The sequence below is a fragment of the Mytilus trossulus genome, chromosome 5 (genome assembly GCF_036588685.1).
Source record: "Mytilus trossulus isolate FHL-02 chromosome 5, PNRI_Mtr1.1.1.hap1, whole genome shotgun sequence".
Taxonomy (NCBI): Eukaryota; Metazoa; Mollusca; class Bivalvia; order Mytilida; family Mytilidae; genus Mytilus; species Mytilus trossulus.
Window position 1 is genome coordinate 80,666,369 of NC_086377.1, and position 14,694 is coordinate 80,681,062.

The 14,694-nt window shown below is 33.0% G+C and overlaps 1 protein-coding gene across 1 annotated transcript; it reads right to left on the reverse strand.

Annotated features, from left to right (window-relative positions):
- Positions 1-1,853: 1,853 nt before the first annotated feature.
- Positions 1,854-11,745, reverse strand: LOC134719199 (uncharacterized). The gene is made up of 2 exons (XM_063582209.1): positions 11,502-11,745; positions 1,854-4,491 (listed from the first exon to the last, which is right to left on the reverse strand). Exon 2 carries the CDS (start codon positions 4,380-4,382, stop codon positions 2,280-2,282), a length of 2,103 nt encoding a protein of 700 aa, XP_063438279.1. The 5' UTR covers positions 4,383-4,491; positions 11,502-11,745; the 3' UTR covers positions 1,854-2,279.
- Positions 11,746-14,694: the final 2,949 nt, after the last annotated feature.

Genomic DNA, 14,694 nt, shown 5'->3' on the forward strand with positions numbered 1-14,694 from the left:
TTTGTTGTATGGAAGGATTATTAGCTGTACATGTCTTCCTGATATGGTTCATCTGACCTTGACCCCTTTTTCTTGGTTCATTGGTCAATGTTTAGTTTTCTTGGTTACTGTTAAGTTTATGTGACAGTTGTAATAAAGCTTTATGTTTATGACTATCAACATAATATCAATGATTAGTGAAGAAGGCAAGACATTTCAGCGTGTGCACTCTTATTTTTGTTTCTTTCTCTAACTTTAGTGTGCCTCAACCAAGTGTTATGAAACTTATAGACAATGCTCATTACAAGAAAACGCTGATCAAATTTGAATTTTGGTGGCGTCAGTTATACCATTCGAGAGTAATGTCCTTTACAAATGTAAAAATTGCTGATTTTTTTTTCTCTTAAGTGTGCCTCAACCGAATGTTATGAAACTGTATACACAATACTTTCAACCACCAAACCAAGATCAAGTTTGAATTTTGGTGGCCTCTGTTTTACTGCTCAAGGGTTATAACCCGTTACAGATGGAAGCAGGTTTATACGACCGCAAAGGTTGAACCCTGAATAGCTGGGGCAAGTATGGCCACAACATTCAAGCTTGATACAGCTCTGCATTTGGATTGTGATCAAATTTTGACACAAAACAGATGTCAAGATCTTACAAATATATTGAGCAATATTGTGCAATTAAAGGTTTCTTCTTCAAACATTTCAAAAATTTGGAACTTGAGAAATTTGGAACAAAAATTGAAAACTACAACCACCACCCTTTTTTTTGCAATTAGTCCAAAACCTGACATTTCTTTATATATAATGTATAAGTAGTGTAAGGGAGGTAAATCCGAACATACACAGCAGTGAATGTTGAATGCTTTTAAGTAACCTCCCTTACACTGCTTTTAAATTGTCTTAATTGTCCATGACCAAAAACCTAATTTTCTCCCTTTTTGTTCCTAATTCCAAAACCTTTTGAGCCAAACCCCTCAAAGTCAATACTAATAATCCCTTCATGTTATGGAAACTTGTGGTATAATTTCAGAGAGATTCATACACAAGTTATTGTTTGAAAACTGCAAAAATGCTTATTTTGGGCCCCTTTGAGGCCCCCAATTCCTAAACCGTTAGGACCATAAACCCCAAAATCAATCTAAACATTTTACCTGTGGTATTGAACATTGTGGTACAATTTTATAGCAATTGAAATACTATTGCACAAGTTGATATCCTGAAAGTAGAAAAATACTAATTTCAAAACGGTTTGGACAATTATCCCTTAAATCAATCCCAGCCTCCCTTTTGAGGTATTAATCATTTTTATTAAATTTCATAGAGATCCATTCTCTTAAAGTAAAGTTATTGTCCGGACGCACACCAAATGTGTCTTCGGACGACGCAGACGCAGACGACGACATCATATCATTATATGAACTTGCGGTCGTAAAAAAATTGCAGATTGTTTCGTTCCCGTTCTTTTATAACTTAAGATTGCCTCTACTAAATGTGTAGGAATGTATACACAATGCTTATTAACCCAAAACTGAGATGAAGTACAAATTTTGGTAGCGTCACTTTTACAGTTCTGGAGTTGTGACCCTTTATAACGTTAAATACTAGCTGGGGCATCATTTATGTCCCATGGACAATTCCCTATTTATTGATCGCATTGATTTAAGTTTCCTTTCTTATTTAAAAAAAAATGAGGTGTGATATTTTTTGCAAATGAACCAATGGTATCCATAAAAGTTCAAAGGTGAAAGATATATTAACAACTATATATATATAGGTCACCATACGGTCGTCAACAATGAGAAAAACTCATACCATATAGTAAGCTATAAAAAGGCCCTGATATGAAACATGTGGAACAACTCAAACAGGAAAACTCACGTGTTTATTAGTATAAACAAAACAGTTTACTAAAAACAAACATGAAGGACATAAATCAATAAAACAAAATATTCTAAAATCACAGGCCCTTATCATGACACGGGCACATAAAGAAATTAACAAAGTTTTCTGTATATTTTGCTATTTTAGATCTACAGTTTAAGTTCGCAATAGAAAATATCCAAATTAGAAATGACAAACATGAAAATAAGTGATTTTTTATCATTGCTGAAGAGAGAATGATTAAGTTTAAAACATCAAAGCTGTGATTAAATACAGATTTGAAATAGTACGTGACGTCTATAACCTATTTGAAATAATACACAACTACAGTTGCAAACTTTTCAGTGGTGCTATGCAGGACTTTAATTATTCTAAGTGAATGTATGGAATCAAAAAGGATCAAAGTTTTTATTGTTTTTGGTTTAACAATTTCAATTTACACCAGCGGGCAAAATGGCTTGAGTCATTGGAAAAATATGAAAACATTTTCTCTCCCATTCTTTTCCTAGCTCGACAAACTACTTCATCCGGCTCATACGTTTCAAACTCACCACTCGAGTATTCAAATACTGATACTGATCCATTATACGGTACTTTCAAAATACTACTTTGTATTTTTTTCTGTGTTAACGGTCCCTTGAATGCATAGTGAGCAATCTCGCACTTGATATATTTTTCTTTACGTTTGATCACGTCAAGAACCACCGAACAGTGTAGAAGTGTGTAATATCTATACAAAACTATGTCACCTTTGTGTATGTCGTCTTTTTCTTTAACTTTCTTTGTTGTCACACTAAGCATTTTCTTATTTCTCTCGAAGCACGTTTCGCACAGCATGCCATGGTCGTATTCGACCTTGTTTCTTAAAATTTCGTTACTAAGACCGCGTAATCTGTTTTGTACCAGTATTTTGAAAACAACTGTCGCCTTTCTTATTTGAATGCTGAGCCTTCTTCCAGTTACGCACCAAGATGCAAAATGTTCACAATTATTATCAATAACATTGTACCGAAATTCATGCTGATCACCATTTAATGATTCAGTTGCCCTTTTGACTACTTCGTCGGGACTTTTCGGTTTTATTCTTCCCCAATATTTACAAATCCTTACTTTTTTTAAATCGACTGTTTCAGTTTTGCGTTTTAATTTGACAATTCGTTCTCTACCACGAAAACTGTCCCTTATGGCCCCCCTGTTTGTCTGATGAATCAATTCTAAACTAATCTGTAAACAGTTATCATCCTCTGGTTCATTTACTTTCACTACAATTGCGTGATGGTCATAAAAACTCCTTAAAAGAATTATATGGTCGCCTTTTCTGATTTCCTTCCAGTTTTTAATTTGTACTGGTTTAATACAATCCATACAACTTTTACCAACCTCACTCTCATCATTTGATATCGATTGTAAAGATGTTTGTAAATATTTCGAATCTGTATTATCATCCGGGTACCTTTGATAACTATTATCATCATCAGAAACACCAAAAGACGGGTCTCTACTTGCTTCTGTTTCATTATCATTTTTTGTTTCTAGTGAATAATTGTTTTCGTTTTCCACGACGATTGATTCTGAAGTTGATTCAAAATTGATGTTGTATTGATAATTTCCCGTCTCATTGTCCTTTTCTGTAATATCAGCAATGCCTGAATCATTCAGTTGTTTCTTTTTTGAATCATTTCTTGTGAATGGATAGACTTGCTCATCACTTATTGCTTCTAAAGCCGATGTTTTCACCTTTCTCGTACTCGTAGGTGTGTCTTCTTTTGCCCAAAAAGCAACAGTTAGATGTGATGGGGGTCTTTGCATCATCGGAGATTCTTCTAACTTTGAAATGTCTGTTGTTGGATCAAAAACATTTGAATCGCCTGGGTCCGCTTTATTATTTTTACTCATTTTTTGTTTTTCATATTTTTTGTTTTTATGATCAACATCTTCATTCGACAAAGTTTTAATATCAGTAGCTTCATATATCTCCCCAGTTATTTGTTTTTGATTTTCGTTTTCCTTTAAGATCACAGATTCAGATTCATCGTTTATACTATAGATAAATACGTTGTCGTCTTGCTGATTTTCAGTGTCAGTAACGTTTTGACCCAAAGGCTTTAAATGTGTTTCGTCATTTTCAGTGTCAGTAACGTTTTGACCCAAAGGCTTTAAATGTGTTTCGTCATTTTCAGTGTCAGTAACGTTTTGACCCAAAGGCTTTAAATGTGTTTCGTCATTTTCAGTGTCAGTAACGTTTTGACCCAAAGGCTTTAAATGTGTTTCGTCATTTACAGTGTCAGTAACGTTTTGACCCAAAGGCTTTAAATGTGTTTCGTCATTTACAGTTTCTAAATGTTCATCATTAAAGTCTTTCGGATGTAAAGCCGCTTGATGATTGCTGTAAGTGTCTTTTTCTTTGTTGACATCATCGATAGCATCTTTCAAAAGACTTTCACTTTTACCAGTTCCTTCCTTTTGGTAAATTTTTCCAGAGGAATCTTCAAGTAAAATGGTATCGTCCATGATGTCCTCAACTTAATTTCAGGTCGTATTTCGTTTTGGTGCCTCCTCTGTAGCGTTAATTCCGTTCAGTTTCATTGGTTGTAAAACAGTTCAATAATTCATATTTCCACTGAAATAGAAAAAAAAGCATAGTTCATGTTTAATGTAAATATCTTATTAAAAAAAAATGTTGAAACAATTAGAGTATTCGTGTTTTTGTTTTTGAAATTTAAGCCAATGAAAAGTTGGATAGAAATGATTCGATCTAGATTTCCAGTCATACTTTTAACATTGACACCTTTTTGCTTTCAAAAACTCTGAAAACATAAAAGCGATTAGTAAGATTTTCAAAAATGACTCTTTACACTATTTGTTTTAAATCAAAGGAAAGAAACGTAAGCGTTACGGGCATTCTCATTAAAGCCACCTCATTGATAAAACCAGAGAATTCCGAATATCTAACAAAAAGTCAAATACAAGATAAAGCAAACATCCTTAAATAGTAATCTTGGTACACAACATAGAGAAGCTTTAGTTTTTCTAGCCAAAGGAAGAGGATAAAACTAGTCTATAAAATAAATGTGCCACCGCTTATCAATTGTGGTCGCCGATGAAAATGTTCCACATAATGTTAAACTTATCAATTGTGGTAGCTGATAAAAAATGTGCCACAAGGTATAAATCTTATTAATTCTGGTCCGTGGGGAAAATGTGACACAAGGTATAACTTATCACGGATTGGCTATACTTTTTGGACCATTTTGGATTATAGCTCTTCACCTTTTACATAAGCTTTGGATTAAAAATATTTTGGCCACGAGCATCACTGAAGAGACATGTATTGTCGAAATACGCATCTGGTGCAGGAAAATTGGTACGTTAATGTTATTATCAACTGTGATAGCTGAGGAAAATGAGCCACACAGTATGTAACTTGTCAATAGTGGTCGCTAAGGAAAATGTGCCACAAGCTTTTACTTATCAATTGTGGACTTGGAAAATGTGCTTCATGATCAAACGTATCAATAGTGGTCGTGGAAAATGTGCCACAAGGTATAACTTATCAATTGTGGTCACACGAAATGTGCCACTAGGTTTAAATTATCAGTTGTGTTCGCGGAAAATGTGCCACAAGGCTGAACTTGTCAATTTTGATCGCTGAAGTCACAAGGTATATATATATCTTAATAATAGTGATAGCTCAATAAAATGTGTCACAAGGTATAATATGTCTTTTTTTCCATTTTTTTACATAAATAAGGCCGTTAATTTTCTCGTTTGAATTGTTTTACATTGTCTTATCGGGGCCTTTTATAGCGGACTATGCGGTATGGGCTTTGCTCATTGTTGAAGGCCGCATTGTGACCTATAATTGTTAATGTTTGTGTCATTTTGGTCTTTGGTGGATAGTTGTCTCATTTGCAATCATACCACATCTTCTTTTTTTATACTATTTAGATCGCTGAGTAAATTGTGTCACAAGAACCCTAGCAATGATTCTAAAAGATTAGACCAATATGAACCATGGAAACGAAAATTAAGAAACTCTGGTTTGTAGTTGCCAAAAAAAAAAGATAACGGACGAACCGACGGATGAACATAGATAACCTATATATCCCTACTTTGGAGATATGATGCGATTGTATGTTCTCATTGCTCAATTGATATTCTTTTACCTCCTATACATTTCTAGAAATAAATGATTGGTTAAAAAACGTCCGCGTGGAGACAGTGTATATTCCATATAAGGTTAGTAGGGAGGCGGGGCTTATTTCAATACGCGGTTAGTAGTGGTGTAACGTCCCTTTATAAAACTAAAACGGTATTGAGAAAAAATCTTACAGGTTTCAACAGACGAAGAAATGTATGATGAAGATTGAAATAAATTCATAAAACACATTTAAAGCTAACAAGTTGTTATTGTTGACATCTGTTTTTGTATTACCAATGGAAGTAGTTTTATCACCCCTAGATTTTGGAGGGGTTCGTGTTGTTTATTCTTTAGTTTTCTATGTTGTGTCATGTGTACTATTGTTTTTCTGTTTGTCTTTTTCATTTTTAGCCATGGCGTTGTCAGTTTGTTTTAGATTTATGAGTTTGACTATCCCTTTGGTATCTTCCGTCCCTCTTTTCAACTATTTCGATCTGAGCGTCACTGATGAGTCTTATGTAGACGAAACGCGCGTCTGGCGTATAAAATTATAATCCTGGTACTTTTGATAACTATTTACACTACTGGGTCGATGCCACTGCTGGTGGACGTTTCGTCCCCGAGGGTATCACCAGCCCAGTAGTCAGCACTTCGGTGTTGACATGAATATCAATTATATGGTCATTTTTATAAATTTTCTGTTTACAAAACTTTGATTTTTTCGAAAAACTAAGGATTTTCTTACCCCAGGAGTAGATTACCTTAGCCGTATTTGGCACAACTTTTTGGAATTTTGGATCCTCAATGCTCTTCAACTTTGTATTTATTTGGCTTTTTAACTATTTCGATCTGAGCGTCACTGATGAGTCTTATGTAGACGAAACGCGCGTCTGGCGTATAAAATTATAATCCTGGTACTTTTGATAACTATTCTTAATGTCGGTATTGACGACTTGCTCATTTTGATAGAATACTAATCTAAATATCACACGTTAAGATAGTCATGAAGATAAATACGTTACATAGTGTGCTAGTGACGTAATACGGTATGGGATCAGTAAATTACATATGGGGATTCGTGTTTCGCTATCACGCCACCCAATATGGAATTTACTGACCCCATATATACCGTATTAGGTCACTAACACTGTGAAACTATGTTACTTATAATATTAGAACACATAAAAGTGATGCAGGTCGGTTGACAATATTAAAAAGTATATTCACAAATAGCCTATACAAACCACTTCTAATCATGGTAGTATTAGGCCGTGTTCACATTGACCTAAATCCGGTGTTGTGTTAGTGTAACTCACACGTAAACTAAACACAATTGCGTTCTCATTGATAAAACTCAATGTTTACATGTAGTGTAAATCATGTTTTACCTACACACAGTCGATAGTCAATGTAGGCCTTGTGTAGGTTAAGTGTACACAAAACTAGGCATTAAGGACATTAGTTTTATCGTGTATATATTTAAGGAGGAAACTATTTTTGAGTAAAATTGATATTTTTGATAATTATTAGTTGTCCAAATTTTACAGATTTTTTTTGTTAGAAAAAATTAACGTACTTTATTAACCCCTAATCAAGACTCAAAGCAGCATAATTGCCGAACCCATAAGGCAGCAACCAATTAATTTTCGGGGTGTGTGTGTGGGGTGTGGGGTGGGGGGGGGGGGGCTTTTATCGAGTATAAAACATAAAGGCTAGGGGGTGGGGGGTGAGCTATGGATTTTGTTTTTGAAACAAAAAAATGTTTCCAGTTTTTGGCCCTGAAAAAAATTTGTTTGTTTCACCCTAAGCTGCCACTATATATAATGCTAAAATTGATTTCGACTTGTCACCAAAATTTGTCCTGAAAAAAATCAATAGCTCACGCCCCCTCCCCCTCCACAAAAAATGAAGTAAATAGTTGCTGCCTAATTCATTTGAAAAGGTCTTCCCGAATCGACTTGACGTACACAGAAATATTCGCCACTGGTCTTTAATAAAAAAACGATTCACGCATAAATGCATGACTTAAAAAAGTGTGAGGTAAATGATATGTTTGTCTAGTATCTCAGTTCCGTTAAATAACACGTGAAATAAATTAAAAAAAACGTTACCCTATTCCTTTACCAAATACTCCTCGGAGAAGAAATACCATTTGAAACGAACAGAAAAAATAAAAATGTAGTGATCCCTAACATCTCAATCCTTTTTTTTCGGCTGTAAGCACGCTGTTGCAGCTAAAGTTTTCTAATGCGTTCTCCAGACATCTCTAGTATATTCAAACTACTACAAATAATATAAAAATGGCTTTCATAAAGTAGCAACCACTTAACTTAAAAAAAAGGGGGAGGGTAATTTTTTTTTATCTGAGTCAGATTTTTTTCGCGCGTACGTTTTTATTCCTTTTTTTTCCGATGCTGGTGATCAAATACTTTTTCTTCAATATTTAACACTATAATAAATTAACGGTACCAATTTTCTTGCACCAGATGCGCATATAATGTATGGGGAAACTCTTGATTCAGAATATATATTTTATCATCTGTATGACCCTTTTTTTTTTTTATCAATTTGGGGATCGGAATATTTCCATTCCCATCCCCCACCCCTCTTTTGAAGTCAAATGGTTGTTCCCTTACCACTAGAAAAAATTTCCAAAAATTTTGAATTCAGTTCTACGTAATGAACATTTAAATGACATATAGTTTACAAGTTGGAACAAATCTTATGTACAGGTAGCTAAACAAGGTGTATAGATGTGAACAAATGTAATGTGAAACCAGTGTACACTACACTAAACTAATTGTAAACATGTTTACTCTACACGGCGTTTGGTGTGAACACGGCCTTAGACTTTGTTTTGATAAATTTGCTTACTTGAAAAATCAATATCGGATAAAGAAACTATTTTAAAAAAAATGTGTAGGCCCATATCAGGTAAATCACTTAAGTGTTTTACAAAAGACGTGTATATGTAATATATTATGAACGTGTTTAAATATAACATCAATATTATGTTATCCAAAGTTTATTGACTATTTGAACCTTATATATATAAGTAATTCAATTGAAAGTTAAAAACAAATATATCGATGTTGTAACCTCAAAGATACAAGTTTAACTGAAATTTGGGGTTTTCTTATATATAACATGATCATATCATATGTTAATGTGTATATGTGATCAATATGGGTCAACCACATAATATATTAAATACCACACACACACACAAATAAACAACCGTAATCATGGTAATATACCAGGTAAATAACAAAGGGCTATAAAAACTGACAAAACCAAACGCAAGACTATATACATTAATCAAACTGAATAACATACATTAAAAAATCTGGTCTGGAAACCAACTGTTTTTTGTTTAAACATGGAACATTAATTAAAAAAGCGTATTTAAATATTTCGGGGTTTTTTCCTCCTCGTAATAGTTGAACTTGTTTTTATTGTTTTATTTAAAATTGAGAAAAGGTTAAAAAATATAGTAGATGATTTAAGTAAACACAAGTCCAGTATCAGAGAGGCATGTAAAGGGGGAAAATGTGGAAATATATAGATTGTGAAACTTAGAATATCAGAGAGGCCTGTAAAGGGGGAAAAATGTGGAAATATATAAATTGTAAAACTTAGAATATCATAAATTTCAGAGAAAGTACAATAATTATTTACATTGTTTTCATTTATGTGTAATAAACCTTATCGCTAATCCCGGTTGACCCGGCCGCTTGAACTTTTGACGCATACAACAATCACTTTTTCATTGTGGCGTCAGATATTTTGCTTAATGACGTCAAAATTTTACGGGAACCTGTGTGATATCCGGTATTAATGACGGACAAATAGCGATAAGGTGTATTGTAATTGGAACCTGTACGTATATATACAAGTGTGAATATAATAAACAGAAAAAAAAACAGAAAAAAAAACAAAAATACAACAGGATTCATCTAAACAAACATTTCCTGCTGAATTAACATTACAAACAAAGAAAAACAACATCGAAGATAATGGTACAGAGAATAGAATAGGCTAGCACTCTCAGTCATATCTACTGTATACAAGATGTCTAATGGTACAGAGAATAGAATAGGCTAGCACTCTCAGTCATATCTACTGTATACAAGATGTCTAATGGTACAGAGAATAGAATAGGCTAGCACTCTCAGTCATATCTACTGTATACAAGATGTCTAATGGTACAGAGAATAGAATAGGCTAGCACTCTCAGTCATATCTACTGTATACAAGATGTCTAATGGTACAGAGAATAGAATAGGCTAGCACTCTCAGTCATATCTACTGTATACAAGATGTCTAATGGTACAGAGAATAGAATAGGCTAGCACTCTCAGTCATATCTACTGTATACAAGATGTCTAATGGTACAGAGAATAGAATAGGCTAGCACTCTCAGTCATATCTACTGTATACAAGATGTCTAATGGTACAGAGAATAGAATAGGCTAGCACTCTCAGTCATATCTACTGTATACAAGATGTCTAATGGTACAGAGAATAGAATAGGCTAGCACTCTCAGTCATATCTACTGTATACAAGATGTCTAATGGTACAGAGAATAGAATAGGCTAGCACTCTCAGTCATATCTACTGTATATAAGATGTAATAGGCTAGCACTCTTAGTCATATCTACTGTATATAAGATGTAATAGGCTAGCACTCTTAGTCATATCTACTGTATATAAGATGTAATAGGCTAGCACTCTTAGTCATATCTACTGTATATAAGATGTAATAGGCTAGCACTCTTAGTCATATCTACTGTATACAAGATGTAATAGGCTAGCACTCTTAGTCATATCTACTGTATATAAGATGTAATAGGCTAGCACTCTTAGTCATATCTACTGTATATAAGATGTAATAGGCTAGCACTCTTAGTCATATCTACTGTATATAAGATGTAATAGGCTAGCACTCTTAGTCATATCTACTGTATATAAGATGTAATAGGCTAGCACTCTCAGTCATATCTACTGTATACAAGATGTAATAGGCTAGCACTCTTAGTCATATCTACTGTATATAAGATGTAATAGGCTAGCACTCTTAGTCATATCTACGGTATATAAGATGTAATAGGCTAGCACTCTTAGTCATATCTACTGTATATAAGATGTAATAGGCTAGCACTCTCAGTCATATCTACTGTATACAAGATGTAATAGGCTAGCACTCTTAGTCATATCTACTGTATATAAGATGTAATAGGCTAGCACTCTCAGTCATATCTACTGTATATAAGATGTAATAGGCTAGCACTCTCAGTCATATCTACTGTATACAAGATGTAATAGGCTAGCACTCTTAGTCATATCTACTGTATATAAGATGTAATAGGCTAGCACTCTCAGTCATATCTACTGTATACAAGATGTAATAATTACATTTAAATGAAAGCATGGCGCATAATATTGCACAAAATGTAAATTAACAGAAAGGAAGAATAAAAAATCTTACCTATTCACTGCCTGGATAATTCAGAATGATCTCTTTCACTAGATATACATACTAATGCCTTTGATAAATTGTCCCACAAACTGACTTATTCTATATGTTATTTTGCAAACCGGTATTCTTTCATAACGACGATCCTTGGGAAAGTCCTATATGAATCATATGTTACTAAATATACTCTCACTATGATATCGATTACAGTTAGACAGTAAGTTTCTCAACTATCTTTAGTTTTCTGTGTTGAACGACATGTGAATAAACAACGACATAAACAATCAAAATACTTTAAACAGGATGTGAAGGTTGTGTTTTTTATAATTTGCATAATTTGTAACATAACCAAGAGTTGTCGATGTTACGGTGTCTTTTAAGTTTTATGCTTAAGTTAAGGAAAGCTTCTGCTTCTTCATCATATTTTGATTAATCTCATGCACAGTTTGATAATATTATTCTTTAATAGACAATAGACAATAGACAATATTTTATTGGCACAAACGCATTTACAATAAATGGTAATAACCGAATGGATAAACAATTTGTTATACATGGTAGTAAAATACAAACAATTATATATATATATATATATATATATGTGAATAAACGATTAAAGGTATAATGAAAATCTATTACAATAGATTACTTCTTGCATTTAAACAATTTGTTACGAAAGAGGAAGATAATTTTAGTGCCTTATAAGATGTATTATTAAGTATAAGATTTATTATATTTTTATCACACAATGTGGTAACACTTTTTCCTGTAATTTTAAACATTTTTAATACAAAAGCCTCTATCAAACTGGAGTAACCGCTGCAGTGTAGCAACATGTGCTGTTCATTTTCAATTTCGCCACTTTTACAGATTTCACAAATTCTTTGATCTCTGGGCATTTTTAAATATCTTCCTCTTTCAATGGCAAGGTTATGAGCACTAACTCTTAATTTACATAATGATGATCGATCTGATCTATTTTTTAAAGCGTCAACATAACCTGCCCGTTCATTAATTTTGTAAACACTCTGGAAAAATATTAATTTAGGAGATGCTGAAATATTTGCATGTTGTTCATGAAAACCCTGGTCAGTTAGTCTTTGATTTGTAAAACCAAACAGGGGTTTAATAGTAAGGTTATCATTTGTCAAATAAGATAAACCTAAGTTTTGAATAATAATATTTAACCTTTTAACCCATGGGTTGCTTTTTTTGTAGCATTATATATCATGCATCATTCCAGGCCTTACAGTGTACTCCCAAGATTTCTTTAATAAATTTTATATGCAACTTTTCATAGGCATCACCGTCTTTAAATGTCGAAATAATCCCCCAGATTTCACTACAATAAAGGAGAATAGGGGCTACTAAGGAATCAAAAAGTGTTTCCAGAAGTTTACAAGGGTTATCTAATCCTATTGTTTTCTTTATTTTAGAATACCCTTTCCTAGCTTTTTCCATAAGCGAAGTGATGGCGACATTAAAACTGCCATTATATCTAATATTAATACCCAAGTAACAATAAGTATTAACTGTCTCTAAGGGTTTGCCATTATAACAAAATTCGTTCAGAAAAGATTTAATTGTGTTTTCTGTAATTAAAACACTGTGAAGATTATACTACATGTAAGTCAGGTAAGTGTAATACAGATTTGGGTATAACCATTAAAAGAGGGACCAAAGATACCAAAGGGACAGTCAAACTCGTAAATCTAAAACAAACTGACAACGCCATGGCTAAAAATGAAAAAGACAAATAGAAAAACAATAGTACACATGACACAACATAGAAAACTAAAGAATAAACAACACAAACCCCACCAAAAACTAGGGGTGATCTCAGGTGCTCCGGACATTAACGTGTCTTTTCTTTATTTTGCAGTCACCTCCTTCATTTAAGGACGACATCAAAAGATCGATGTAGGATAAAAAAAAAAACTTAAATCAATAGTTTGGGGGTGGTGGGGGGTCAACATTGCTGCAAGTTAATCTAAAATCGATTTTACATATATTCATATAGGTAAATCAATTTTTCCCAAATTAAGTTAAGAAGGGGGTAAACGGTCAGCGAAAAAACTATGTGAATTAAGTTTCTTTATCCTTCATTGAACTTTTGATGTCGCCCCTATAACAGTTGTAAGTTCATGTTCTTTATATCCCCTTTCAATAGGGCGTTCATAATGCCTTTTTGTTTGCAAATCTTCTGGATCGTTCGTATACATGTTCATTTCTTTAAGTGAAAAAATTCTTCTTTAATAGTTCAGTCAATCTACAATAAATTTGACCCTAACCCGAAATTAAAGTAATTGCAACAGAAGATTTTTAAGTTTTAATTTTAAGCATTATACCCCAAATATACGCAGAAAAAAGTCCCATAAAATCTACAACTTGAGGAAGACTAAAAAAATAACCATTTAAAATTCCTATTGAGATTTGCATTGTAAGGGAGATAACTCTTGCAAAAAAGGCAGAAATATCAATAAAAATTTATACAAAATTATAACTTTACCACTTCTATTCATCAGAATGTATTGATTCTTGATTTTTAAGCGGTCTTTATAGTAAACAAACAGCTCTAAATGTGTTTTCATATATTTTATCAAGCTTTAATCTAGATTTCGTAATTAAGTAGTTGACCATTTATTGAATTTCTCAACATGTCGAGGTAAAGAATATCAAATTTAATCAAACTAATTAAGCATGTATTCTTCTTTTTGTGGTTTAAAGTTTCTTAAGATAAGTAAGTTGATGAAAAAAATATAAAAAACAGATATAAACAAAACCAAATTTTCACATTTTTTTTTTAAATAGTCTCAAAGCTTTAAATTTGACATTTCTTTAATGAAAAATGCACGAAAAAAACAAAACTACCCATAGCAGTTCGGTTTTGTACATTTCATGAGCAGAAGATTATATAATTTAGTCAAATACACACTTATAACCCCATCAAAGTATCATATTGTACATAAATTGCAAGAAACAACCAAAAACTGACAAAAAAGACTCATTTTTGCAAGAGTTATCTCCCCTTCCAATGTTAATTTCCATAGGAAATTAAAAATGCTGATTTTGAGTTTTCCTCAAATTAGATTTTATGGGACTTCTGTGTATATAAAGGGCATAATGCTATAGATTAGAACTAAAACATTTTCTGTTGCAATTAGTTTGAGGTTAAATCTTAGTTTGACTGACATGTAATTACAGA

What these genes read in the sequence shown, in the direction of transcription:
- LOC134719199 (XM_063582209.1), bottom strand. Translation starts at nt 4,382, where the DNA reads ATGGACGATACCATTTTACTTGAAGATTCCTCTGGAAAAATTTACCAA.